This window comes from Macrotis lagotis, chromosome 3 (genome assembly GCF_037893015.1).
Source record: "Macrotis lagotis isolate mMagLag1 chromosome 3, bilby.v1.9.chrom.fasta, whole genome shotgun sequence".
Taxonomy (NCBI): Eukaryota; Metazoa; Chordata; class Mammalia; order Peramelemorphia; family Peramelidae; genus Macrotis; species Macrotis lagotis.
In genome coordinates, this window is record NC_133660.1 from 280966494 (window position 1) to 280991913 (window position 25420).

The 25420-nt window shown below is 45.3% G+C and overlaps 1 protein-coding gene across 1 annotated transcript in view; it reads right to left on the minus strand.

Moving 5' to 3' along the window:
• Positions 1-25420, minus strand: part of LRP5 (LDL receptor related protein 5) — a 150760-nt gene that overhangs the window by 99014 nt on the left and 26326 nt on the right. The window contains exon 2 of the mRNA XM_074230900.1: positions 6354-6750. Within this exon, the coding sequence (XP_074087001.1) occupies positions 6354-6750 (397 nt within the window). The remainder of the gene's footprint in view (positions 1-6353; positions 6751-25420) is intronic.

A 25420-nucleotide genomic window follows, 5' to 3' on the forward strand; every position in this document is an offset into this window, starting at 1 on the left:
TTCAAAGTAGAAAAATCATTGAAAACAGTATCGGAATTTGAAGTCAAAAGTTCCTTCCCCCATGGCGCCACAGCTATGAGGATTGAAGTTGCCGCCAAGAAAGGCCAGATAAAATTTCTCAAATCTCAGAGGTACAAATCATTTGTCAACACTGCAAAGGCAACCTTTGAGATGTCGGACTTCAGAAGTCCATGACTCATATTTTAAAAATTAACCCCAAACGGCTTGAAAAGAATCATCCCTAGTCAAAATTTAAAGGGCAGTGATACACCACACAAACGTAAAAGGATTAGTCTTAAAAGTGATATTGCCTCTATTCCCCAAAGATAAAAACAAGGTAAGAGGACCTTAAGCAGGCCACAAGAATCACTGATAGGTATCTGGAGCTGCTGTTAGAGGTTTGGAAATTTTTTATTTCATAGGGAAAAGATGATATAAGTCTACAAGATTTTCATTCATTTACCTGGGTCTGGAGCAATACATACTCCTGGACTATTCTGGTCTCAGAAAAACTTTGAAATATAGAGGAAATGAGTCAAACCATGTCATTCCTATTCAATAATACTCCTCTGATCCCCTTCTACCACACATACAGTCCTTCTAAGGGCTTGATGAGGCAAAATGGAGTCATAATGTCCTAAAGCAAGACTTGAGAGGTAGTGAACTAAATGATGTTCCCCACTCACATCAGAAACCAGTAAATTACACCGTTGTAGTAGGCAGTACCAGGATGTTCAAGTGGTGAGAATCCTATGTTTAAGTGGCTACCACAAAGCCCTTATACTCTTGTCTTTTCCTATCTCCAAATAAACTTAGCTGAGAAAATGTACATCTCTCCTTTCCCTACTACCAAGGTAGGGGACTGTGGGTGTGGAATAGTGCCTATATAGACAATTAATATGTTTGGTTAGTTTTGCTGATCTGCTTTTATATGTGGATAGGAGAGGAAGGAGGGATATATTTGGAAAGGAAGATGATACAAAAATCATCATAAAAATGTAAAAAAACCTTTTTTTTTTTTAAGTAGCCAACTTCATGACTTCTGTAAGAGATCTTGAAAAGAAACCCTAAAGACTGGTTTCCCTGGGGAAATATTTCTATCTCCTGAGGACTCAGGAAAATGCAGCTTCAGACAGTCCGTTAGTTATGATTTAAAAAGCACCAGGGGAAGGAAATGGACTCTGTAATCACAAGCAGGAGTACCAGGATTTCAGGAGTTGTCCTCAAATTCTCCTTTAACCATTCTAATGTCTAGCGGTTATTTCTGGAGGCTTGGCTGCTTTAATTCTCCCAGAAAACCCAAACCATAACTATGTTTCTCTCACAACACAAAGTAAGGGTACATTGCTCAGGAAATTTTCTGATTATAAGAATGGTGTGTCTACCTTTCATGCCATACCACAATTAAGACAAAAAAAAACTGAGAATGTTGAGCCTGGAGAAAAGTAAAACATGCTAGCAGTTTCTCGATAGATAGATAGATAGATAGATAGACAGACAGATAGAGCTATAGATAGATATAGATAGATAATCTAAATCTATATGTATAAAAGTCTAGTCATACATATAAATATATTTATATATGAAAGATTAATCACATAAAAAGGATTCAATGAGATCTGTTTGACCCCCTAAAGACTGACAGGCAGGATCCACAGATGTTTTCCTGGGAACCATGTGGATGGGAAGAGAAGTATTGCTTTACCGATAGCTGATTGACTAGAAAAAAGTAGTCTCACTCTCTGAAACCTTCTATAAGCAGAGAGGAAAAAAAAGCTCTCGAGGGTTTGTTTTTTCTGTACTTTATAATCCTCTGTGATTTGAGGAGAAACAGAGAAGGAGAATCAGGCTTGGCTCTGCTTAGAGTTGTGCTGATTGCAGCAGAGGTTTTGCAGAGAGCTGAACAGAAAAGGCACAAAATTCTACTATTTGGTTGAGAGGGAGAAGTTCTGAGAGGCCTAGGACAGATCTGAGAAAATTGGCAGTCTTCAAATTTAAGAGAACTCCCTATCACTGAAAAAGCATAATACTACCATGGAAACAATGTAAAGACTAACAGACTGCCTTCTTTTGGAGGTGGAGGGAGGGAAGCAAGATTAGGGGGAAAATTGTAAAGTTCAAAATAAATAATTTTTTTTAAAAAAGCATAATACTCAAATGTGGCTTCAGACACTTAATAATTACCTAGCTGTGTGGTCTTCCGCAAGCTACTTAACCCCCTTTGCTTTGCAAAAACCTAAAAAAAAAAAAAAAAAAAAAGCACAATACTTCGTGTACTCCCAAGAGTGGCTGTGTGCTAAAAGAGACGAACATCCCAACAAGTCACTAATGGTACAGATGGCTCCCTAGAGAGATGGAGGATATCCAAGCCACAGATCTAGAGTCATCAGTTGCCTCAGGAACATGTGTTTCCCTATTCATTTACCTCTTGCCTGTGTGTGTCCACTTCCCCCATGGACACTATGTTTGGAGAGAGAGGATAACTGAAGTTTAAGAGTTGATGTCATACTTTTCCCATCTCAGTTTTTGCCTTCTGCTTACTTTTGATTTCCCTTATGGTAAATGTTTCATATTTAAGAGTCTCTGAGTGATCCATATAAGTGGGAAGCATACTGGTGAGCTCTTGGAAGTTACAGTGTTAAGTATTAGAAATGTTTTCCTCTCATCACTAGGACCCTGAGAGAATGGAGTTATTACCTCCTGATTACTATCCTGGGGAATCATCCTGACCCAGGTGGGGTGAGAAAGAGAGCCTGGGAAGAATTGGGCTACATAAAAGTAATTACATACATAACACTAAAGTATTATGTACTTACATAACTTTACAGGTGCTCTCATGGTTTTGTGGATAGAATGCTCAGTTTGGAGTCAGGAAGACTTGGATTGAAGATCCACCTCTAGTACTTACTAGTTATTTGACCTTGGCTAAGTCTCAATTTCTTCACCAGGAGAATAGGAATAATAACCTTGCCTACCTCACAGAATTACTGGAGGCTCCAATGAGTTAATGTCTGAAAAGTCTGCTTAGCATCCTCCTCCTCCTTCTCATCATCATCATCATCATCCCCATCATTCTCATTATCAATTATTTTCATTTGAAAGTTGAGGAAGGGGGGTGGCTAGGTTGCACAGTGGATAGAGCACCAGCCCTGGAGTCAGGAGTACCTGGTTCAAATCTGGTCTCAAACACTTAATAATTACCTAGCTGTGTGGCCTTGGGCAAGCCATTTAACCCCATTTGCCTTGCAAAAAAGAAAAAGAAAAAGAAAGTTGAGGAAGTTGTATGGGACAGTAGGAAGGAAAGATATTCCTGCAGAGTGGGGACTAAATTTTTATCCAAGCTCTGTCATTTACTGCTTGTGGAACTTTGGGCAATCCACTCAATCTCTTTAAGCCTCTGCATGAATAAAGAGGAAGGAAGCAGCTAATTGGCACAATAGATAGAGCACCATCCCTGGAGTCAGAAGGTCATAAGATCAAATCTGGCTTCAGACTCTAGATACTAACTGTGTGACCTTGGGTAAGTCACTTAACCCCGCTGTCTCACAAAACCAAAAAGTAAAATAAAATAAAATAAAATAAAAATGAAGAGGATGTATCAATGGCCTTCTAGGAGTCCATCTTCATTTACAACAGTATTTTTAGGACAGAAATGTTGTAACCTGCCCACATGTCAAAGGAAGCACCTGAATCCAGGCTTTGCTGAATTCTCCACCAGCCCATCCTGCCTCTCATCATTATAATCATTGCATTTGACTCAAAAGGGAAGACTGCTGCAGGCTAGGGAAGGGTGAAGGCTGAACAAAGACAATGAAGATCCAGTTTTGGTTCTAGGAGCTCCCAATTGCTCACCAATTATAGAGCAGAGTAGAAAGTAAACTACACACAGTAACTGGGACTCATGCAACCTTCAAAAGTAGTTCCCTTGGGAGGCCAAACACTTATTTTATTGGGCTGACAGACTTCGACATCCTGCCTCCTAGGCACAGGCACAGCAACCAAAGACTATAATTGTACTAAGCCCTGGCTAATCACCAGGCAGGTGACTTTGGCAGGGGCACCTCTAGCGTCAGACCTGAGCCATGACTACTCTTCCTAGAGGATGTGACTGCCATCGGTCTCAATGGAACTCTGCCTCTGCATTCACTCCCAGATGATCAAATGAAGGTCCTTCCCTCAGGGACCACAGCTCCAATAGAGTAGGCCCTGGTGACCCCCCCCCAAAAAAAAGGGCCAACCCCTTTAAGGCTGGCACCAGAAACACTCAGCTTGGTGACTCCCACGAGAGACCTGTGATTTCATCAACATGGAGAACCTCCTGGTCTTGGGAGTTGTTTCTACCATCACAGTGAAGAAAGTCCTAGGGAGTTACCAAAGGGTTCAAGAAGGGATGAGGAGGGGTGGCTAGGTGGCGCAGTGGATAGAGCACTGGCCCTAGAGTCAGGAGTACCTGAGTTCAAATCTGGCCTCAGACACTTAATAATGACCTAGCTGTGTGGCCTTGGGCAAGTCACTTAACCCCGTTACCTTGAAAAAAACTAAAAAAAAAAGGGGGGGCATGAGGACTTGCTCAGGATCACAAAGTCTCAGAATCAGAGCAGGATATAAACCCAGGGCTTGCAGCTCTAAGTTCAGTATTCTACCCACTATGCTCCACTGCCTCTAACTATGAGCCCAGAAAGGTGAAGGGAGTATAGGATCCCACCAGGCTTGAGGGAACTATGCAGCAAGTCCAACTCTCTGACCCGACAGCTGAGGAAACTGAGGCCAAACAGGTAAAAACAGGCAAGTGGTAGAATCTGGGCCTACATTTGGCACATGGTAGATGCTATGTATTTGTTGACTCAAACTGGACCTAATGTCATAGCTTCACCTCAAATGTCTCCTATTTGTGGAGTCTAATGGTTCAACCTGGGCTGCTTATTCACATCTGAAAAGGACATGGGTTTCCCACCTGGAAAATGGGACTATCAGCATCTAACTTGCCTAGCTAGTACTTTTCTAGAGATCAGAATATTAATAATAGCCAACATTTATCTAGCCTTTCCTATGTAGCAGGAAACACTTTACAATTATTATCTCATATGATCCCCCTAGACCTGGGAGGTAGGTGCTATCATTAAGCCACTTTTTAAGGATGAAAAAACTGTGGCAAACAGGTTAAGTGACTTGTTCAGGGTCACAATTAAGCTATTAAGAATCAGAAGCTGGATTTGAAGTTGGGTCTTCTTCACTCTAACCCTGCCACTCCATGAATGAATTGTGCCACCTAGATGGTCCATAAGAGCTTTAAGATTTGGATAGGGTTTGTGACCCCAAGCCTAGCACTGATAACTGGTACATAGCTCATACATGGGAAATAGCTATGAATTGAGGGTGGTTCTTCCCAGGAGCCCCCAGGATTTTCTCTTCTAAAGACCAGGGTGTTTCTCTTCTGGTCTAAGAAATTCATCTTCTGTGAATTTCCCCATTCAAACCCTTACACCAGATGAGAAGATGGTGTAGGGGCAAGAGTGTTCCTGGTCTCAAAGTAGGGTCCCAAAATGACATTTCCTAGGATGACTATGGGCCAGTCATTTCACTTCTTTAACCCTCAGTTGTCCCACCTGTAAAATGGGGACAATACCTCCTCATTTCCGAAGTCCCTTAAAGTTCCAAATCAATGACTCTGGGACTTCTCTTTCCCCACAGAGATGTTATGAAGATTTTAGAGGTGTGAGCTCTGGGCAAGGGAGCTATTCATTTATGTTAACTATTTAATATTACTGACATCACCAGCTATATGACCATGGGTAAGTCACTTAAAATCTCAGTTCTTAAATAATACTTGAAGTCAGTCAGGAAGACCAAAGTGCAAGTTCCATTTCGGATACATAAAGACTGTGACCCTTGGCAAGTTAGTTAAAACCTCAGCCAACACCTGAAGATCATGTTACAGGAGAGTTGCCAATCTACTTTAGTGAAAGAAGTTTCCACACTGGGAGGTCCCATCAGTAATGAAGTCACAGGTTGAAATATGCCATCCAACAAAATGAACATTTCTACCCATTTTCCATCTGCCCCAGTAATACAGAGAACATCGAGTCAAAGTCTTCTTTTTTACAAGAAATACCCATGTCCTTTCAAAGAACCTGGATTTCAAGTCCATCCATTGTACACAATACAGAGAAGCACACCACTGGTAGCAACTGGCATGTTTGAATGTGCAATGGCCTGAGAAACAAGACCATTCTAGAGAGAAGAAAGCCTGGCCCTTGTGCTGACACAGGGGAAGCCAGGCAAGCCTTCCTCCCTCCTCAGCCTTCCTAAGACCAACGGACTTGTGACCATAAGAAAACAGGAATATTAATTACCCGTGAGCAGGGTCCAAAGCGATGGCCCGCGGCTGGTCCAGATCTTGCCAGAAAAGGACTTTTCTCGAGGTTCCGTTGAGGTTGGCCACCTCGATTCTATTGGTCTCTGAGTCTGTCCAGTAGAGCTTCTTCCCGATCCAATCACATGCCAAGCCATCGGGGGACACCAGGCCAGAGATGATGACGTTCTGCACCGCACTCCCCGACTGATTAAAGTACGTTTGCTTGATGGCTTCTTCACTCACATCCGTCCAGTAAATGACACCCTGGGAGTACTGGAAGTCCACAGCCGCTGCATCCTCCAGGCCACTCACCACGATGCTGGATTCCAACTTGGCTCCTCCGGCGTCCACCACCCTCACATCCCGGCGGTTGGCGAAGAGTAGGAATGGGGAGGCTGCAAGAACAAAGCAGAAATATTGAACATCATCAGGATATGCTGATTTACAACCCTGGGGTTGTGTTCCCATATAATCCCTGGCCATAAAGGTCAGTCCATCTGGAAGTCATAAAAGTCATGCCCTCATTTTACAGCTGAGGAAACTGAGATCCAGAGAGATGAGAAGTGATTTTACCAGGATCATTCAGCTAAAAGGATTCGAATCCAAGACTTCCTCCCATTCCAGCATTCTATCCATCACGAAGCAATGCCTTTCTGTACTATGCCACCATTAATAATTAGATCTCTAAGGAATTTTTTTTAATGGACAAGAGAAAAGAATTCAAGTATGATAGCGTCACTCATAAGCTACCGAGTACTGACAACTATTTTCAAGTTTTTAAAGGACTGACAGGTGCAGGACAGGTGAGCCTTTCTAGGTCAGAACTCAGTCATAAGGGGGTATGCTGAGGAGGGAGACAGAGTTTCTAAATAAAGAAGAAAAAAGAAACTTCCCAAGAATGAAAACTAACTGAAAGTAAAATGGGATGTCTAGGGAGGTAGTGAGCTCCTCATAATTGAAGGGATCCAATTAGTGGTTAGATAGTCACTAGTCAGTCACTCAACAATAAGTGTAGGATGTTCCTCTCAGGACATTTGTTTTATGTCTGTTTGGTACAACTGTGTAGCAAGGTCTGGCCCATGGGAAGCCTCTAGGGCATTGCCTCTCTCAGGATGAGATGCTCTATGCTATCTCTCCGGGGAGGTGGCTCCTGGGGAAATTGTTGGGGAAGTCCTCTGGAGAGTTATTGCAGGTATAGACATTCTGCAACTGGTTCCATTTGGCTAACAAAGCCATTGCTGCTAAGCCAGAGTTTTCCTCATCTTTTCAAAAGTCTAAGGGAGTCTGGGTTGTCTCCATTTTATGTATGTCTGGGGGAGTCAGGGGACTCTATCTGGAACCCTGAGAAGTGACAATAAGGGGGAGGGCCAGAACATATATGTGATATAGATTTATGCATATATAATACATACATGTTATACTTTATAATGTGTGTCTTCCCTGACCAAATGGAAGCTCCCTGAGGGCAAGTATTTTCATTTTTGTCTGAACTACTTGCCATAGGGTTATATAAGGAAAGAAGCAAGCAAGTTTCAAAGAATTACTAGTAAGCAAATTATGATGATGTTGTCCAAGGGATGCTTATTCAAGGATCAAGTGGTCTTAGACCAGTGGTCTCTAAAATAATGGCTCATGGCCTCACCCCAAGGGACAGGTGATCAACCAATCAGAAAGGTCACATCTCACTCTCCCTACAATAGCCAATCACAACATTTGTTTCTAAAGCAGCTGTCTCCACTCATCTCCCAATACTCATCTCTCACTCCCTCCCTTGATTCCTAAACTCCTTTCTCAGGGCAAAGCATCAGCCATCAGGGCCCTTAAAATCAATAGGAGAACCCTTTGATCCAGTAATACCACTACTGGGTCTAAACCCTAAAGAGATGATGAAAAAGGGTAAAAACATCACTTGTACAAAAATATTCCCAGCAGCCCTGTTTGTGGTGGCAAAGAATTGGAAATCAAGTAAATGTCCTTCAGTTGGGGAACAGCTTAGCAAACTGTGGTCTATGTATGTCATGGAACACTATTGTTCTATTAGAAACCAGGAGGGATGGGAATTCAGGGAAGCCTGGAGGGATTTGCATGAACTGATGCTGAGTGAGATGAGCAGACCCAGAGAAACACTGTACACCCTAACAGCAACATGGGGGTGATGGTCAACTTTGATGGACTCGCTCATTCCATCGGTGCAACAATCAGGGACAATTTTGGAGTATCTGCAATGGAGAATACCATCTGTGTCCAGAGAAAGAATGGTGGAGTTTTAACAAAGACCAAAGATTATTACCTTTAACTTAAAAAAACATTATCTTATTATGTACTTTTGCTCTCGTACACTTTATTTTTCTTCCTTAAGGATATGATTTCTCTCTCATCACATTCAGCTGAGATCAATGTGTACCATGGAAACAATGGAAAGACTAACAGAATGCCTTCTGTGGGGGGAAGAGAAGCAAGAATGAGGGGAAAAATGTAAGATTCAAAATAAATAAAATCTTTCTTTAAAAAAATCAGTAGGAGGGTTCAATGCCTCCCTCCCTGCCCTAGGATACCCATCTTTTATCCAAAATCATCTCCAGGTTCCAGCAGGGTTCCATGGGATTGGTTCAGTGCAGGGACGGACCACACAGGATGAACCATGGTGGGGCTGGGATGTTCATCTAAGATCTCCTCATAATCATTCTCTTGTTCCCCAAGTTTACCTTCTCCTTGACTACTGTCAACAGTACCAACCATTCTCCTGGCTACACATGACTTCTCATGCCCACTCATCCAACATGGTCAATCTGCTGCTGCTGCTGGGTCTCTTGAATGTTCCCCCTTCTCTCCTCTGACACTGCCACCATTCTGCCACAGACCCTTGTCACCTCTTTATCACTCAGTTGTTTTTCTGACTCTCTATGACACCATTTGGGGTTTTCTTAGGTAAGATACTAGTTAGCCATTTCCCTCTACAGCTCATTTTATAGATGAGGAAACTGAGGCAAACTGGCTGAAGTGATTTACCCAAGATCCCACAGCTAGGAAGTGTTTGAGGCTAGATTTGAACTCAGGTACATGATCAAAAAAGTTTGGACACCACTAGTCAAGATGACCCCCACCCCGAGTCCTTCCAGCTCTGAGATTTGGAACTTCTGGGTAAGGCTGGATCCAGGGAGGGACCTACCGAGACACTGTTATTGTCCTTTGACTGTTGAAGTGAGCTTTCATTGTAAATGATTATTGGTATGTTATTCAGTTTGGTTTTTTTGGTAAAACTGCTTGGGAGAGGTGGAGGTGTCTGTGACCAGACCTGGGATTGCATTGACACAGGGAGCACCTGTCAATGAATAACCATTTAGTAAGCACCTACTGTATACCAATCTCTGATATAAAGGCAAAAGGCAGTTCCTGCTCCCGGAGAATCTCACCCACAAAAGGGGGAGTGAGTTCATAACACACAGATGACCACAAGCAAAAATGCTGTCAGTAGGATAAACTGGAAATTATCTCCTGCAGGAAGGCACTCGATTTAGGGGAGATTGGGAAAGGCTTCCCAGGGAAGGTGGGGCTTTAGATGGAACTTAAAGGAAGCCAGGAGACAGAGAGGAGGAGGAAGAGAATTCCAGGTTCGGGGTAAGCTATTGAAAATGCCTCATGCCTGGGGACGAAGCATCTTGTTCCAGGAACAACATGGCGGCCAGAGTTGCTGGTAAGGAAAACTCCCTCTGCTGATACATCACAAAAGTCCTCTAGGACTTGGAATTAGAGTTACCTATGGACCATACATGTCAAAATCAAGACTTGAACCCAGGCCCTCTAGACTCAGATGCTGCCTTTTTTAAGCTCCTTAAGCCCAAACCATAAATTGTCAACTCATCTTCAGCCTATTTGAATATCATGACATGCCCAGCAAAGGAAAACTAGCTGGCCCCTCCAAACCAGGCCAACCACATTCAACAGTCCTCCGCCAACTGGCTGCGCTTGCATAGACCTGGCCCCAGACTCAAAAAACTTTGCTTCCAGCCCTGGCTCAGGAAGGTGATGGTTTTTCAACTTGGCAAATCCCATCTGAATGTACAGTTCCAAGTTCAAAGGAGAGGCTGACAGACAGAGAGGAGACGGGGAGATGGGTCACCTATGGTCCACCAACAACTACTGGAAAGATTGGAGTGGGTTTCCCAGAGAAAGGGGCTCCAGATTGGAGCCTTGAAAGAATACAAGAATTATGGGATGACAGATACGGAAAGAAGGCATTTCAGGTCTGGGCAAGTAAATTGTGTGTAGGTAGGAGATGAACTACCCAGTACAAGGAGCTTCTAGAATACGTGTGAATGGGGGTAGTAAGAAGTCAGGTTGGACAGGTGAGAGGGAGGTCAATGGTCAGGAGGGGTATCAACTGGCAGCAAAGCTAAGGAATATATATCTTATCCTGGGAGCAATAGGGAGCCACTGAAGACTTTGGAGCAAGGCAGTAGCAGGATCAGATCTGTAATATAAGATTACTCTGACAACTCGAGGAAGGATTCATTGTATGAAATAAATAGTGGCTACAAGTGCCCCTTCTCCCCCCACCCCAATTTAAGCCACAGCCCACTTCTTGGTCTCTCAGGGGTAGGGCAGTTTCAGACACAGTTAATTTGCTCCCTCTAATTCCTCTTCCTTCCCCCCTCATCCCAAACTGCTGCTCCCAGTGAGTTCCAAGGCTCTGCAGTGGGATGTATGTCAATCATTCAGGGTCCATCCTATGCCACAGTTTTCATGATGTTTCCCAGAGCCCCAACAGCCGAGGAGTCACTCTTGGGACTTTCTGACCATCTGTGCACACATTCTCCATGAACCTCACCCAACATGATTAGCTTCTACAGAACAGATCCTGGCTGGGGGCCAAGTCTGAGAAATCCCCAGATGTTCCCTTGGAAATAGGAATCAGGATCAATTAGGCAAGGACAATGAAGACCAAGTAATTCAATCTACTCCTTTTCAATTCAATTTCATTTTAATTAAATGAAATACAAGTTCTCTTCCTAAGGCCCTTGAATTCTGATCTCCTCCATTGCTGAAGAGGCACCTTCCCTCTTGATGTTACTTTGAATGCTGCATTAACTTTGCATTAACATCCTATACTGGATGGCTCCCTACCAGGGGTAGCTCTTTTTCTTCCTCTGTGTAGGAAGCTTCTTCTTAAAATGTCAGGCCAGGAAATGAACACGAAATGCTCCAAAATGGGATCAACCAGGGCAGAGTGCACAGGGGCCCCTCTGTGGGTCTAATCCTGGCCAGGAGCCACTGATTTCTAATTCAAGTCAACCATCCACTTTGGGGGCTGTGTTATCCACCAGTTAGCTTGCTTTGTGAGTAAATTTTATTGTTATTGTGGCAGAATTGGGAGTTTGGGGAGGGTGTTTTTGGTTCCTTTTTTCTGAGCTAAAAGCCTCAGATCTTTTGTAGACAAATAGCCACCCAGCCAGCCTTTCCCATCATGCACTTGCCAGTTGATTTTTTTTTTTCCAGCTGGAGTTCAAATTAAAGCTTACATTTATCCAAATCATCTTCAATTGAACCCAGTGCTCTCCATCTGTCCAAATCTCTTAAACACCAACTTGGTCACCCAACGGGTGAGAGCAATTTCTCGAAACAGGGGATCACTCACAATGTCCTGATCTAAGTCACAGCAGAGACCTAGGCAGAGCCTCGGGGCACTCCAATGGAGACCTCCCCCTGAGAAAACATCTGCTGGCCTACTGAACACAGAGAAAGAGTCCAGGACACACACACTAAGGCAATCTTTGATTTGACTCTTGAACCACTTGATTAAATTCACAATCAACTGACCCTCCTATCTCCATCCTAACCACAGGAAAAACATGAGACTTTGTCATAGGAGCCCTTGGGGAAGTCCTTGTTCCTCTTCTGAGCCTCAGTTTCCCCAGCAGACCAGATGATTCGAAGTTCCTTTCAACTCTGATAGTCTATGATCCAAACACCCTACATGCAAATACCTCAAAGGCATCTATGATCTCACTGATTTGGAATTTCCTTCCAGTGAGGCAGAGGGCCACCCCTCCACCCCTGCCCCCGTCCTCTCAGGGATTGGCCTCTCCTGTAGAGGCTTCCCTTGTTTTCTCTTGGCTCTAGCTGTCAGTCATCTGTGCCAAAATGCCACTCCTAATCTTGCCAGTCCTAACACTTGGTCAAAGTCAAGATAATTCAAGACTTGTGAAACTTTTCTATATCACCTTAAGTCACCATCTGACCAATTCCAGAAGGCTTCCTGGAAGGGGCGGCACCTGAGTGGAGCTCCATGGGATGAACTGCGGGTATATTAATCCTGTCTCCCTTCAGCTGATCTCCTAGTACTTTCCACTGCCATATTCCCATTTGAAGGGCCTAGACCCAAGCCCATTTCTTCTAACACAGAAAGTCACAGTTGTAAGGGACACTCGAGACCATCTAGTCCAGTCCAGTCCTTTTCAGAAAGGTCCTGGACAGTATGGACATCAAGGAATCCTCCCATTTCAACCTGCCGCTCATATGACTCTCAACAATTCTAACATTTCACTAAGGATTTCTGGCCTGGACCCCAAATCTGCCCCACAGAAACTTCTCCTTCAGGCTCCTGGGTCTGCCCCCTTCCAATGAATCAATCAAATCCCTCTTCCAAAAGACAGATCTTCCATTACACAAAGATAGCTCCTTTAACAGATCTGCCTAGAGAATGGCCTCCGGGCCTCTCCTCTGGGCATGCTCAGGTCAGTCATCTCTTCCCTACTCACAGATAAATCCACCCCCCAGGTCAGAAGGGAGCTCTCACTCAGCAAAAGGAATTAGATGGGGCAGGTTGTGCTTGGCTCCCACTTTCTGAGCTCTTATCAGTTTGCAGATTATTTAGACAAGGTCATAGCTATTATCCCCATTTCACAGATTAAATTGAGGCTTAGAGGCAATCATTTAACCATTGACTCCCATCTAGTAAGTATCACCTTGTCTTAAATTCTAAGGCAGTAGCTAGGAGGTCAGTGGATAGAATGCTGGACCTGGAAGACCTGAATTCGAATCTAATCTCAGGCTAACTGTGTATCACTTCATTTCTGTCTACCTTAGTTTCCTCAATTATAAAATTTTTATCCTAAAAACACCTATCTCATAAAGCTAGTGTGAGGAATGCATGAGATAATATTTATAAAGCATTTATCACAGTGGAGTTGTGGAGTAGGCATTATATGAATCCTTCTTCCCTTTCCCATCCCCTGCCCTCTCCATTCAGCCACCTTGCTTTACATAGTAGATGCATATAAAAAGTTTAAGAAATAAGTGAATGAGGGGTGGCTAGGTGGTACAGTGGACAAGCATCAGCCCTGGAGTCAGGAGTACAGAGTTCAAATTTGACCTCAGACACTTAATAATTATCTAGCTGTGTGACCTTGGGCACTTAACCTCATTGCCTTGTAAAAACTAACTAAATAAATGAATGAAGGACTAAATAAATAAATAAATAGATGAATGAACGAATAAATAAATACATAAATAAATAAATGAATAAATAAATGGGGGAAGTTAGGTGGTGCAGTGGACAGAGCATCAGCCCTGGAGTCAGAGGGACCTGAGTTCAAATTTGACCTCAGACACTTAATTATCTATTTGTGTGACCTTGGGCAAGTCACTTAACATCTTGGGAGGGGAGAAATGAATGAATGGTTAGAAATGTTGGGGCTGGGAAGACAGTTCTTGAGATTTGAGAAAGTCACTCTCTATCCGAAAACCTCAGTTTGCTCACCTGTAAAATGGACACCATGACTTCTGAGGTCCCTTCTAGCTCTAATCTAGGCTCCTACATGCAGGAGGAGATACAGAGTCAGACCTGGAGTTAAGAAGACTCATCCCCCTGAGATTACATTAGGGAACTCACTTCACCCTACTTGCCTCAGTTTCTTCCTCTGTAAAATGAACTGGAATTTCATTTCCTCATGGCAAACTGCTCCAGTAACTCTGTCAGGCAAGCCAAATAATGGGGTCACAAGGAGTCAGACAGGCCTGAACAACAACAATCTTATAATGCATTAAGGGAGTGAAGTCAATAAGTGAGACCTGGGGGAGGCTGGCCTGCCTCCAGGGTGGATCTGGCAGTGGGAATGGAGCTGTACACACAGACAAGGGGGAGCATGGCTGGAGAAAAGTGAGGAAGGCTGAGCCTTCCCATTTGGCTTCAGCACAAAACCTCCTCCTTTTGCTTCCGCTGTGCTCACCACCCAAACTGGAAAGACAGCATTTTTGCACCCTTTCAGAAACTGTGTGTTCTTGTTGGGAGCCACTGAGTCGGTCACGTTTTTCCTTTCAAAGGCGAAGGGCTAAAAACCTCTGGGTTTACCTCTTGGTTCACCAGTTTGGGGCTCTCTCTCTTTCCAATCAAGAAGCTACAAGTAGCAGATACTGCCTTCAATGGATGAGGCTTAAAAAGTTGGGGGGAAAAAAAACCCAACCAGTCCATACCTGTCTTGCTCCTAGAGAAATTGGCCTCCAAAAGCCATGGCTCTTTAGTGTTTAATAGCTTCCCATGCCAGTGAACTTGGAGGTTTCAAAAGTCAGGGAACCACCTACCTCCTTGGGCTCTTTGGTGGGGGAAGCATGAAGATGGCCATTTTACAAAAAAGGAAATTGAGTCTCAGAAAGAAGAGAGAAAAGGAAATGGGAGGGAGAGCCAAGATTTCAATCTCAAGTCAGCTCTCAATCTTAGACTCTTTACATACAGGAAAGAGAATGGATCCTTCACTATTACCTTTAATTTAGGGGGAAAAAAAACTGCTGTCTTATTGTCCGATCTCGCTATCTCTTATACTTCATGTTTCTTCCTTAAGGATCTGATTTCTCTCTCAGCACACTCAACTTGGATCACTGTATACCATGGAATCAAGGTAAAAACTAACAGAAGCCTTCTGTGGGGGGGTGGGGAGGGAAGCAAGATTAGGGGAAAATTGTAAAATTCAAAATAAAGATCTTAAAAAAATAAAGAATAGATCCTTCATTTTACCAATGAGGAAAGCGAGGTACAGAGAGATTACACAGCTGATTCAGTGTCACAGAGCCTACAGATGCCAGCATCAGAATTTGAAAGAGGATTTCAGGATCATAGATTTAAAGCTGGCGGGGACTTCAGGGGTGCTCTAGTCCAACCTGCTCATTTTGCAGAAGAGGAAACAGGCTAGCCTTCCTGACTCCTTCTCTCCATTCAGTCCCATTGCCTCCCAGTACTTTAGCACAGTTTTGGTTTTGTTTTAACCAGTCAAGGGCATTTCACGGGAGGAACCATCTAGTACCAGTCCAAGTTGGCAACTTTTCTGTGAGTTCCAGTCATAGGGGTCAGAGTATAGTATACCTTCTTTCTAGATGAGCTTGACACCAAGGACCTAAAGTTCTGAGAGGGTGAGTAATCTGCCTAGGTCACACAACCAATATTTTTGTCAGAGGCAGGCCCGAACCCAGGTCTTCCGACCTCCAAGGTCAACACTCAATCCACTCTAGTTCTACTTGCTCAAAATGCTTCCATTTGAAAGTCAGTCATTTATTCAGCATTTCTATGCTTTTCAATGAAAACCTCACCAACTCAAGAGCTGTTGGCTTGGGTGTCAAAAATCCTAGGTTTGAAATCTGACTTGGCCACTGTCCCTGGCTGGGTGCTGCCCACCAAGCTATTTCCTTTCCCTGTTGGAAACACTTCCCTTTTCTGTACAGTGAGGGCATGGTAGCGGATGAGGGAGTGGCACTGGATGGGTGATCTGGGAAGTTCTCTCCCCAACTCAATCCATGTCCCCCCCAAAAAAAACCCCATCTAGTCTCCTTTGGCTGCAGCCTCAAACCTTGGATATTATATCTTTCAGCCCTGGCAGAAAATAAGCTCCTTGTGGGCAGGGGTTCTTTGGGAGCATTGTATATCCTTGATAAAGACTTTGACCAAGGCCCAAGAGTAGAGTCCTTGGCCCTTCCTGACCTTGGTGGGAAACAGGCTTCCAGACCCCTTTCTCTCTGTGCCTCCCTTGTTAGAAGGTAGAAATCCTATAGGGACAGGCATGAGCTTTGCCAACCTTCACACACCAGTCAGCCTTCCTTGAGAGCAGGGCCTGGGCTTGGGGCCTTTGTTTGGGCTGCAATACTAAAAACCCGTAATCTGCCTAACTCTCCCACGGGGGGAGGACCATCATTAATTAACTGTCTTCTTGCTTCTATTTCTATAATTGTTTTAAGTGGGGTTAATATGGGCAGCACATGTTGATGCAGGAGCCAACAGAACAAGGCCTGGCTGGATTAAGGGGAAGTCAGCTGGAAGAGCCCCAGGCCCAAGGAAGGACCTGGCCTCCCTGCTCCTGGCAAGGGAAGGAGGCCGGGCCCCTGATGCCAGGTCAGAGAGGCCAGGGAGGGGAAGAGGAACCAACATGAGAGGAAAGGCTGGAGGTCTGAGAAGGAAGGAAATGGGGAGAAGAAAGAGAAGTGGAGGGAGGGAGGGAGAAAGGGACCAGGGACTGAACTCTGCTGAACCTGGACATCAGAAGACCTACCAGGGGATCTGGGGGGCTTCAATCCTTTATCTGTAAAATAAGAGGTCATAATGTGGCACTCCCCATCTCCCAAGGATGCTGGGGAAGGTGCTCTTTGGAATGAGAGATTTGGGTCTGGAAAAAATTAGAGGGCCAGGGATGGAATCTTAGCTTTGCTGCTTAATCTCTGACAAGTCCCTTCCCTGCTGGGCCTCAGTTTCCTCCTCTGGGTTGGATGGTCTCTAAAGTCCTCTCTGGCCTGGCCACAGTGGGGGTGGAGAAACAATCTTTGTCGCTAATTCTAAAATCTCACCAATGATGAGCAAAAGCAAATGTGTCTTCAGGTCCTTCTGACTGCAGGGAAGAGAAAAGTGGGGAGGGATAAGGGGAGAGGGAAAGAGACAGAGACAGAGATAGAGATAGCAAGAAGGAAACAGAGACACATGGGAGAGAGACAGAGACAGGCAGAAAAGAGAGAGAGGAGACACACACATAAAGAGCGAGAGACAGATAGGCAGAGAGAAAGAGAGAGAGAGAGAGAAAGTCAGAATAGAGAGAAACAGACAGAAGAGAGATAGAGAAGAAACTCTCAGAGTGAGAGAGAGAGAGAGAGAAAGATAGAAAGACAGAGATAGAAAGGAGGAAACAGGCAGGAGAGAGACAAGAGATAGAAGAGAGATAGGGAGAAGAGACACAGAGTGAGAGAGATAGAAAGGAGAGAAACAGAGACAGAGGAGACACATACACAAAGAGTGAGAGACAGAGAGAAAGAGAGCTAGAGAGAGAAATAGAAAGGAGAGAAACAGAGACAAAGTGGAGAGAGAGAGAGAGAGAGAGAGACAAAGGGGAGACACACATACAGAAAGACAGACAGACAGAGAAAAGAGACACGGAGAGGAGAAAGAGACTGAGAGGAGATAGATACACACATACACACACAGTGAGAGACAGAGACAGAAAGACAGAGAGGGACAGAGACAGACAAAAGAGAGACAGAGACAAAGGAGAGAAAGACAGAAGGGAGACATCCATCGAGTGAGAGACAGACATCAAAGAAGGAAGGGAGGGAGAGCAGGAGAGGGGGAGACCAAAGAGGGGGAGCCCGAGAAGCAGCAAGCCTGCCTCAAGGCCTGTAAGAATAGCCAATATTTATATATAGCATTTCTAACAGCTGGCTGGGCTTTTTTCTGGCCATAGCCTATATTTTACACTGTTTACACGGTTACCCCAAGCACAACCCAATCCAGAGTAACCCAATCTACTGCAACTATACCAAAATAACCAGCACGTTTGGTCCAGGCCCGACTTCTCTGCACCGCGATTCTATGGCGCCTCCGCCGCCTCACTGGGATTCTGAGGGGTTCTCTGCAGGGAAGACGTCCTAGGAGAGCCCCAAGTGAAGCAAAACAGTGAGCCAGCTAGGCAGACCAAGCTCAGAGGAGCCAACACGGGCTCCCTGCCCTCAGGAAGCTTACAGTCCGAATGCCACACCTTTTGCCCACCCAGAGCCTAGCCAAATCCCAGAGAATTCTGGGGCCCAGTAGTAAGTCTCCAGGCTGGAAGGGACCACAGGTCTGGAGTCCAGGCCCCAGCCTGAATAAGCCTCTCCTCTACACCCCAGCCACTACGCCACCCTCCAGCCTTGCCTGGGAGCCCCGCTCGTGACAGGCCCCCCCCTTGTCTCCCACTCTTCTGAGCCAGCTCTTCCTGCCATGGAGCCAGAATTGGCCCCGCTTCGAGGCCTGCACCCACCCCCAGAGTATAGTTCTGGGGGTCAGTCAGAGCCAGGCCTAATCCCCCTCCACATGCCAGTCTCTCAGCCAGCCAAGCCGCCTCCCCCCAATTTGTCTCCTCCTGGTTAAAGTTCCCCAGGGTCTGCAGCTGTTCTTGGACTTTCCCCTTCAGGACTCTCAAAGTTTACAGAATGCCTAACCCCCCCCCCCCAAAAGCATTTGTAATGGAAATCATAGTCTAGGACTTGCCCAAGGAGCCTGGGGGAGCCCTGCCTGGCAAATGCCAACAAAAAGGCCCAAAACAAGGAAAAGAGCCGGGGCCTTGGGGTCTTCCAGGAGGTCAGTGCCCCCCCCAGGCTCCTGCTCCCCTCTAGTCGGGGATGCAGACTCAGTGGGGCTGCTTATGTAGCTTAGAATGGGAGTGAGCCCAGAGTTGCCCAGGGTCTGTCCCAGCTTGGGTTTGCTCCTGGCCGGAGACGCTTCCAAGGACTTAATATATGGACCGACTACCTGACTGACCCCTGGAGAAACAATGTACACACACACACACACACACACATGTACATCACACACACAAGTTACACACACAAACATACTCACATACTCACTCATGCTTTCACTCTCACACACACCCAAACACAGTCACACACACAAACAACACACTCATACACCCACCCAATCATACGCACTTGCCACTCACAGGTGCCCCATACACACATACACACTCATAGACACACTCACACACACACTCAGTGCTCCCACACAATCACAAACACATAATTACACCACACACATACACACACACACACACACACACACACTCTCTCACACACTCTCACACAAAGAGCTCAGAAAGACCTTTTCTAAGGAATAAATCCACATGAACAAAAGCAGGATTTGAGGGCAGAGGTAGCCGGACCTTCATCGCCTAACAGGGCAGGATGAAGCAAGCTCCCAGAAACCCCTGGGCTCAAGTCCAAAGTACAGGATTTAGAGCTTGAAGGAACCATAGAGACTCCTCTAATTCAAACACCTTTTTTTCCCCCAGATAAGGAAATCGAGGCCTAGCAAAGGCATGGGACTTAGTAAGTGGTCTGATGGCACTCACTGGGGGACCACAGCCACCTCCCCTTCCCTCCCACTTTTCTGCTGCTCCAGCCAGTGTGGTGGAGGTCCTGGGTGTCTGTGGGGGGGATGCTCCAGACAGAGGCCGGACAATACAAAGTATAGCCCTGGAGGCAACCTCGTCCTCTCCTCTCTTCCTCTGTGTCTGTGTCTCACCACCAGCCAGGTCAGACTTCCAACCTCCAATCTCTGGCTTTCCCCCTAACACCACTGGCAGCACATTACACAGACTAGGGAAAGAATGGGCTCTATTACCCCCATTGAATAGATGAGACAGTTGAGGCACAGGGATTTCTAGGCTCTAGACCCGAGGGGAGCAGCCATGTCACTCATTCTAACCACCTCCTTGTTAGGGAAGAAAACTAAGACCAGGGAGACAAAGCCATTTCAAACAATAGCATTTACTAACAGGGGGCAGGTGAGGTGCTGGGGTACAGGCAATCCCTGCCCTCAGAGAACTTATATTCTAGTGGGGGAGCCACAAGTGCAAGGGTAATTGGCAGGGGGGGGATGGAAAACATCAGCACGGGAGGAAGGGGCTCCAAAGTTGAGCCCAGGAAAGTGGGAGTCCCAAGGGGCAGAAGGGAAGATGGACACTTTCCAGACATGTATGGGGAACCGCCTGGGCAAAGACAGATCCAGTAGTATGCAGTAGGTAACAATACATTGGGAGGGAACAAAGGAGAGGAATGGATAAGGCTGGAAAGGTAAGTTGAGGCAGGTCATAAATGCTCTAAATGTCAAACAAGAATTTGGGTAATAAGGGGCAGCTAGGTGGTACAGTGGATAGAGCACAGGCCCTGGAGTCAGGAAGACCTGAGTTCAAATTTGACCTCAGACACTTAATAATTACCTGGCTGTGTAGCCTCGAGCAAGACACTTAACCTCATTGCCTTGCAAAAACCAAAAAAAAAAAAAAAAAGAATCTGGGTAATAGGGAGCCACTGGATATTGCTGAGGAGGGGAGTGATATAGCTAAACATGGGCTTTAGAAAAATCACCTTGACCCACATGAACTGATACTGAGTGAAGGGAGCAGAACCAAGAGAACAATGCACCCAGTAAATGCAGCATTGCGTGAGGATCAACTAGGCCAGACACTGGTGATCAGGGACATTTCAACAGGACTTGTGATGGGAAAGTCCATCCACATAAAGACAAAAAATTAGGGATTCTGAATGGAGATCAAAGTTTCCTATTTTCACCTTTTAAAAATTGTTGGTCTATTTTTTTTTCCTCTTTCTCATAGTTTTTTCCCCTTGGTTCTGATTCTTCTTTCACAACATGACTAATGTGGAAATGTTAAACATGACTGTACAAGTCTAACATATCAATCAGAAATGGGGAGTGGATAGGGAAGAAAGGGAGGAAGAAAAATGTGGAACTCAAAAGACTTACCAAAAAAGAGTAAGGAAAACTATCTTTGCTTAGAATTGAAAAAATAAAATTATATTTAAAAAAAAAAAAGGAAAATCACTTTGGAAAGTGTGCCAAGGATAGACTGGCAAGGGTAGGGAGTTGAGAAAGGGACTTGGAGGCTAAATAGGAGAAATGTAAGTAAAGGCAGGCTGGACCCAGTCCAGCAAGGGCTTTGAATGAACCAGGTCCCCAGGGCAAGAGCCAGTAGAGCTAGATGACTGAGCTTTGGGCTTCATCCTGTGGGTCCTTCCTTTAGCTGCTATAACTAACAAGAACTCAAGAATGGGTGCTTGGCTCCAGAAGCCCTTCTCCCTGAAGGGTGCCCACCCCTTCCCCACACTCCCAGGGGTCTGGCCCTCCATCCTCATGTCTCCTTAGTCCCTAAACTTTGTTCTCTGCTCTCCTCAGCCCCCAATTCCATCCCTGGAGAAGCACTCCGGCCTACCCAGCAAAGGTTAGGGAAACAAGGGAAACAGGAAATGGGGCTTCAGAAGGGGACAGGAAAGAAGAGCTAGCTCACAAGAGACACAAGAAAACAAGACACTTGGCCTCAAATCTATTAGGAGCCAAAAATGAACAAAGGCAGGAGACTTTTGCCTCTTGGATGGGGAAAGAAAGTCCAACAGTTAGAGACCTTTGACACTATTTTTGCAGCAGAAGAAATGATCTGTGACTTGAAAGGGGGAACACAGAGGAGTTGGAATTGAGAAGATGAAAGGGTTAAAAGTGAGAGGTGGCTGGGCTACTGACTGGGGGTGCTGAGGCTGGGCCATGCTCGGGAAGCCTAGACCTTGGGTCCCCCACCAAATCCATCAAAGCAATCCAAAGGTCTTTTCTGAAAATGCTGGGAAAGATGGATGAGGCCCAAAGAAGGCACGCAGTCAGATCAGGCAAAGGAAGCCAGCCCAGGGGCAGTCTGGCCCCCTCACCCCTTGTATGATTCCACGACCCAAGGGACAAGAGAACCTTACCAAGTCACCAGGCCCAGCTGATCAGGGACACTCTTCCAGTTCTGCCAACATAGAACTCTGGGTTCTAGGCTCTAGCCCTAAGCCAGACTCATGTCTCAGGTAAGCTATGGCTGCGTGATTTGGAATTGGAGGAGCTCAGTTCAAATCCGCCATTTTAGCCAAGCTTTGGCCTTTGTTCAGCTGTGGGGCGCGGGGCAGGATGTATCTACCGCACACCCCAAAGTGCGCCCCAGCTTGGCAATTATGGCCCCGTCTTGACTCCATGATGGTCGAGGCAAGTTCCCAAGACACTCACATCTGAACCGGGTTTGCCTGTGAGCCCCCAGACTAATGAGAAGGTTTAGGATAATGGCTGAGAAAACAACGGCCTTCGGCGTCCCAGTTGGACTCACAAGCCCACAGTTTGGGCTCCTAACATTCTTATTTTCAACAAAATATAGCCTGCTGATTACACACATGCCATCCTGTGTCGCTAGCTCTGGCTTGGCCCATCACCCTGGTGGGGGGGGGGGGGAGCTAAAGGAAGCCTAAAGATAACTTGGAAATCACAGGATTCTGACCATGCAAAGCTGACAGGACAGCAAGGGCCACAAGGAGTAAGGGGAAGGGGGCATGCCTGGCCCTCAGGAGCTCAGGACTGGCACTAATGTCAGCTCCCTGCCCCTCTCTGCGCCTCAGTTTCTCAGGATATCTGGGTTCAGAGACTATGAGCCAGAAAGATCCATAGAAGTCACCCAGTAGAACCTACTTCTCATGCTCAGGAGAGCACTGAGGGCAGTGAACTACCTAAAGTCTCCCAGCTGGCAAATGGAAGAGCTAGGACTTAGGTCAGACAAAGAATTAGGAGTTCAGAAGACATGAGTTCAAATCAGCTCTTAAACACTTAGCTATCTGATCCTGAGAAATCACTGCATTTCTGTTTCTCTGGAAAATGGGAATAATAATAGCCTCCTACCTCACAGCATTGTCGTGAGGATCAAATGAGATAATGGTGAAAAGGGCTTAGCAGAGCACCCAACACCTCCTATAGAAATGGGAGATATTGCCGTCCATCATTATTATGATAACCCATGTTCTGGGATCACACCAATCTCGTCCTCCCTTGTCAAATGACAGGATTAGACCAGAGTGGGGTTTCTTAACTTGGAGGCCATGAGCTTGTGCTTCAAATATTTTAATAACTTTTCCAATATAATCGATTTCCTTTGGAATCTTGTTTTGTCAATTTAAAAGCCTGACTATGAGCAGGAGGCCCCAAGCTTGGCCAGACTGATGCCAAAGAAACATCTCACACATAAACACATACATACATACACCACCAAATTTACACATACCACACACAGACACACACACATCATACATGCACATACACACAAACTTCTCCAACCTCCCAAAGGTGGGCTTCATGACACAAAGGAAGATGAAGAACTGGAGAAAGCCAAGTCAACTGAAGGGGAGCTGGCAGGCTTCACTTAAAAGAGAGGGAGACTGAGGCACAAAAAGATTCATTTGTTGGGGGCCCCACAGGTAACAAATAAGCAAATTTGCTGTGAAAACCAGCAAATGCTGGAGACCCGACTCTCCAGCCAGGACCCTTTCTCCAGCAGGACAGAGTAGTCAAAGCATATAAGAGTAGAAGGGGTCTGGGTTCAGATCCTGTCACTGACCCAAACTACATGGTCATGTCAGTCCTGGGAGCCTCATTTGATCATTGGTAAAATGGATTTGATGACATCTGTAACATCTACTCCTAGCCATCACTGAGAGGGTGGGATAAGATCAGTTTTAGAGATAGAAGGGACCTTAGAGGTCATCAAACTTCATGTTTGAATGGGGAAACTGAGGTCCTGAGGGTTAGATTGAGCTAAGGTCACACAGGTAGTGAGTGGCAGAATTGGAATTTTGGAGTTCAAAGCCAATGTTCCTTCCAAAGAAAAGATTCTGCCTCCCCAGTGATAGATATCCCATGGTTTCACACCACAGAAATATCAGCTAGGCCATACCAAGCTTGCCAGTATTCACATCTTTCAGCCCCTCTGCATCAAACCCATCACTGAAATTCCATTTCAAGAGGCTTGGCTTCTCCTAGAGGATTCTGGGACCAAACAAACCATAAGGGTTGGACTTGAATGAAAATATATTAAAAAATTGGCAGGGGAGAACAAAGGGAGAGTGAAGAAGAGAACAAGTGATTCAGGGTAGGAAAAGACACAGCTCTAGATGTGGGGAGAGGAGGAAGAGGATGTGGGTCAGGAAAGCTTCCTTATGAAGGAGCTAATTGAATAATGAAGAGAGAGGTGTCCAGGCTGAAGGTTCAGCTTAGACAAAGGTCTGGAGGGGCAGATAGCTGGTGCAGTGGTTGGAGCACCGGCCCTGGAGCCAGGAGGACCCAAGTTCAAATCTGAACTCAGACACTTAATAATCACCTAGCTGTGTGACCTTGGGCAAGTCACTTAACCCCATTGCCTTAAATAAATTGAAAGAAAGAAAGGAAGGAAGGAAGGAAGGAAGGAAGGAAGGAAGGAAGGAAGGAAGGAAGAAAGAAAGAAAGAAAGAAAGAAAGAAAGAAAGAAAGAAAGAAAGAAAGAAAGAAAGAAAGAAAGAAAGAAAGAAAATGGCTTGGAGGTCAGACAGTTTCCAATTTTTTGAACTTCCACCTGAGAAAGGAGCTTCAGAGGACCTGGATGCCAATGCAGTCTTTATTTTGTGATTCCAAGAGGCCCTTTCTGGGCCCTGGTGTATATATCTATAAATGAGGTTGGATTAAATAATCCCAAGGACATCTCTCCCCCCAGATCTACAATAAATGAAAAAGCCTAAAAACAGGAGACAGAAAGAGGAAAAGGAAGAATGAGAGAGTTTGGGGAAAGAAGTTCCTAGGAACATGTCAAGGCGGTGGCCCATAAGTCTCAGTTCAGGTTAAGCCATCCAGCCTCCTCAACGCTGTGTCTCAGGGCATCCATCCTGCTGGGTGTCGGGGGCTACACTTCAGCCCCTCCCTGATAGATGGGAGGTTGCTCTAGGACAAGAACAACATCGTGTTTTTGTAGACAAGGCCCCCAAATTGGAGGAGGGGAGACCTCACCTGGCTATAAACACAGGTGTGGGTCACCTGGAGAAATGGGGATGATGGGTTCTCTGGGCACCCAGGAGGACAATTATAAGAAGCTAGCATCTAATAGAATTTCAATATATGCAAAGCAATTTTCAAATAATGCATTAATAAAAAGAAAGTATACTCATATTTGGGACACAGGAAATTTTTGCTTTAATTCAATTCAAGGAACCCTAATTCCTCATTTTATG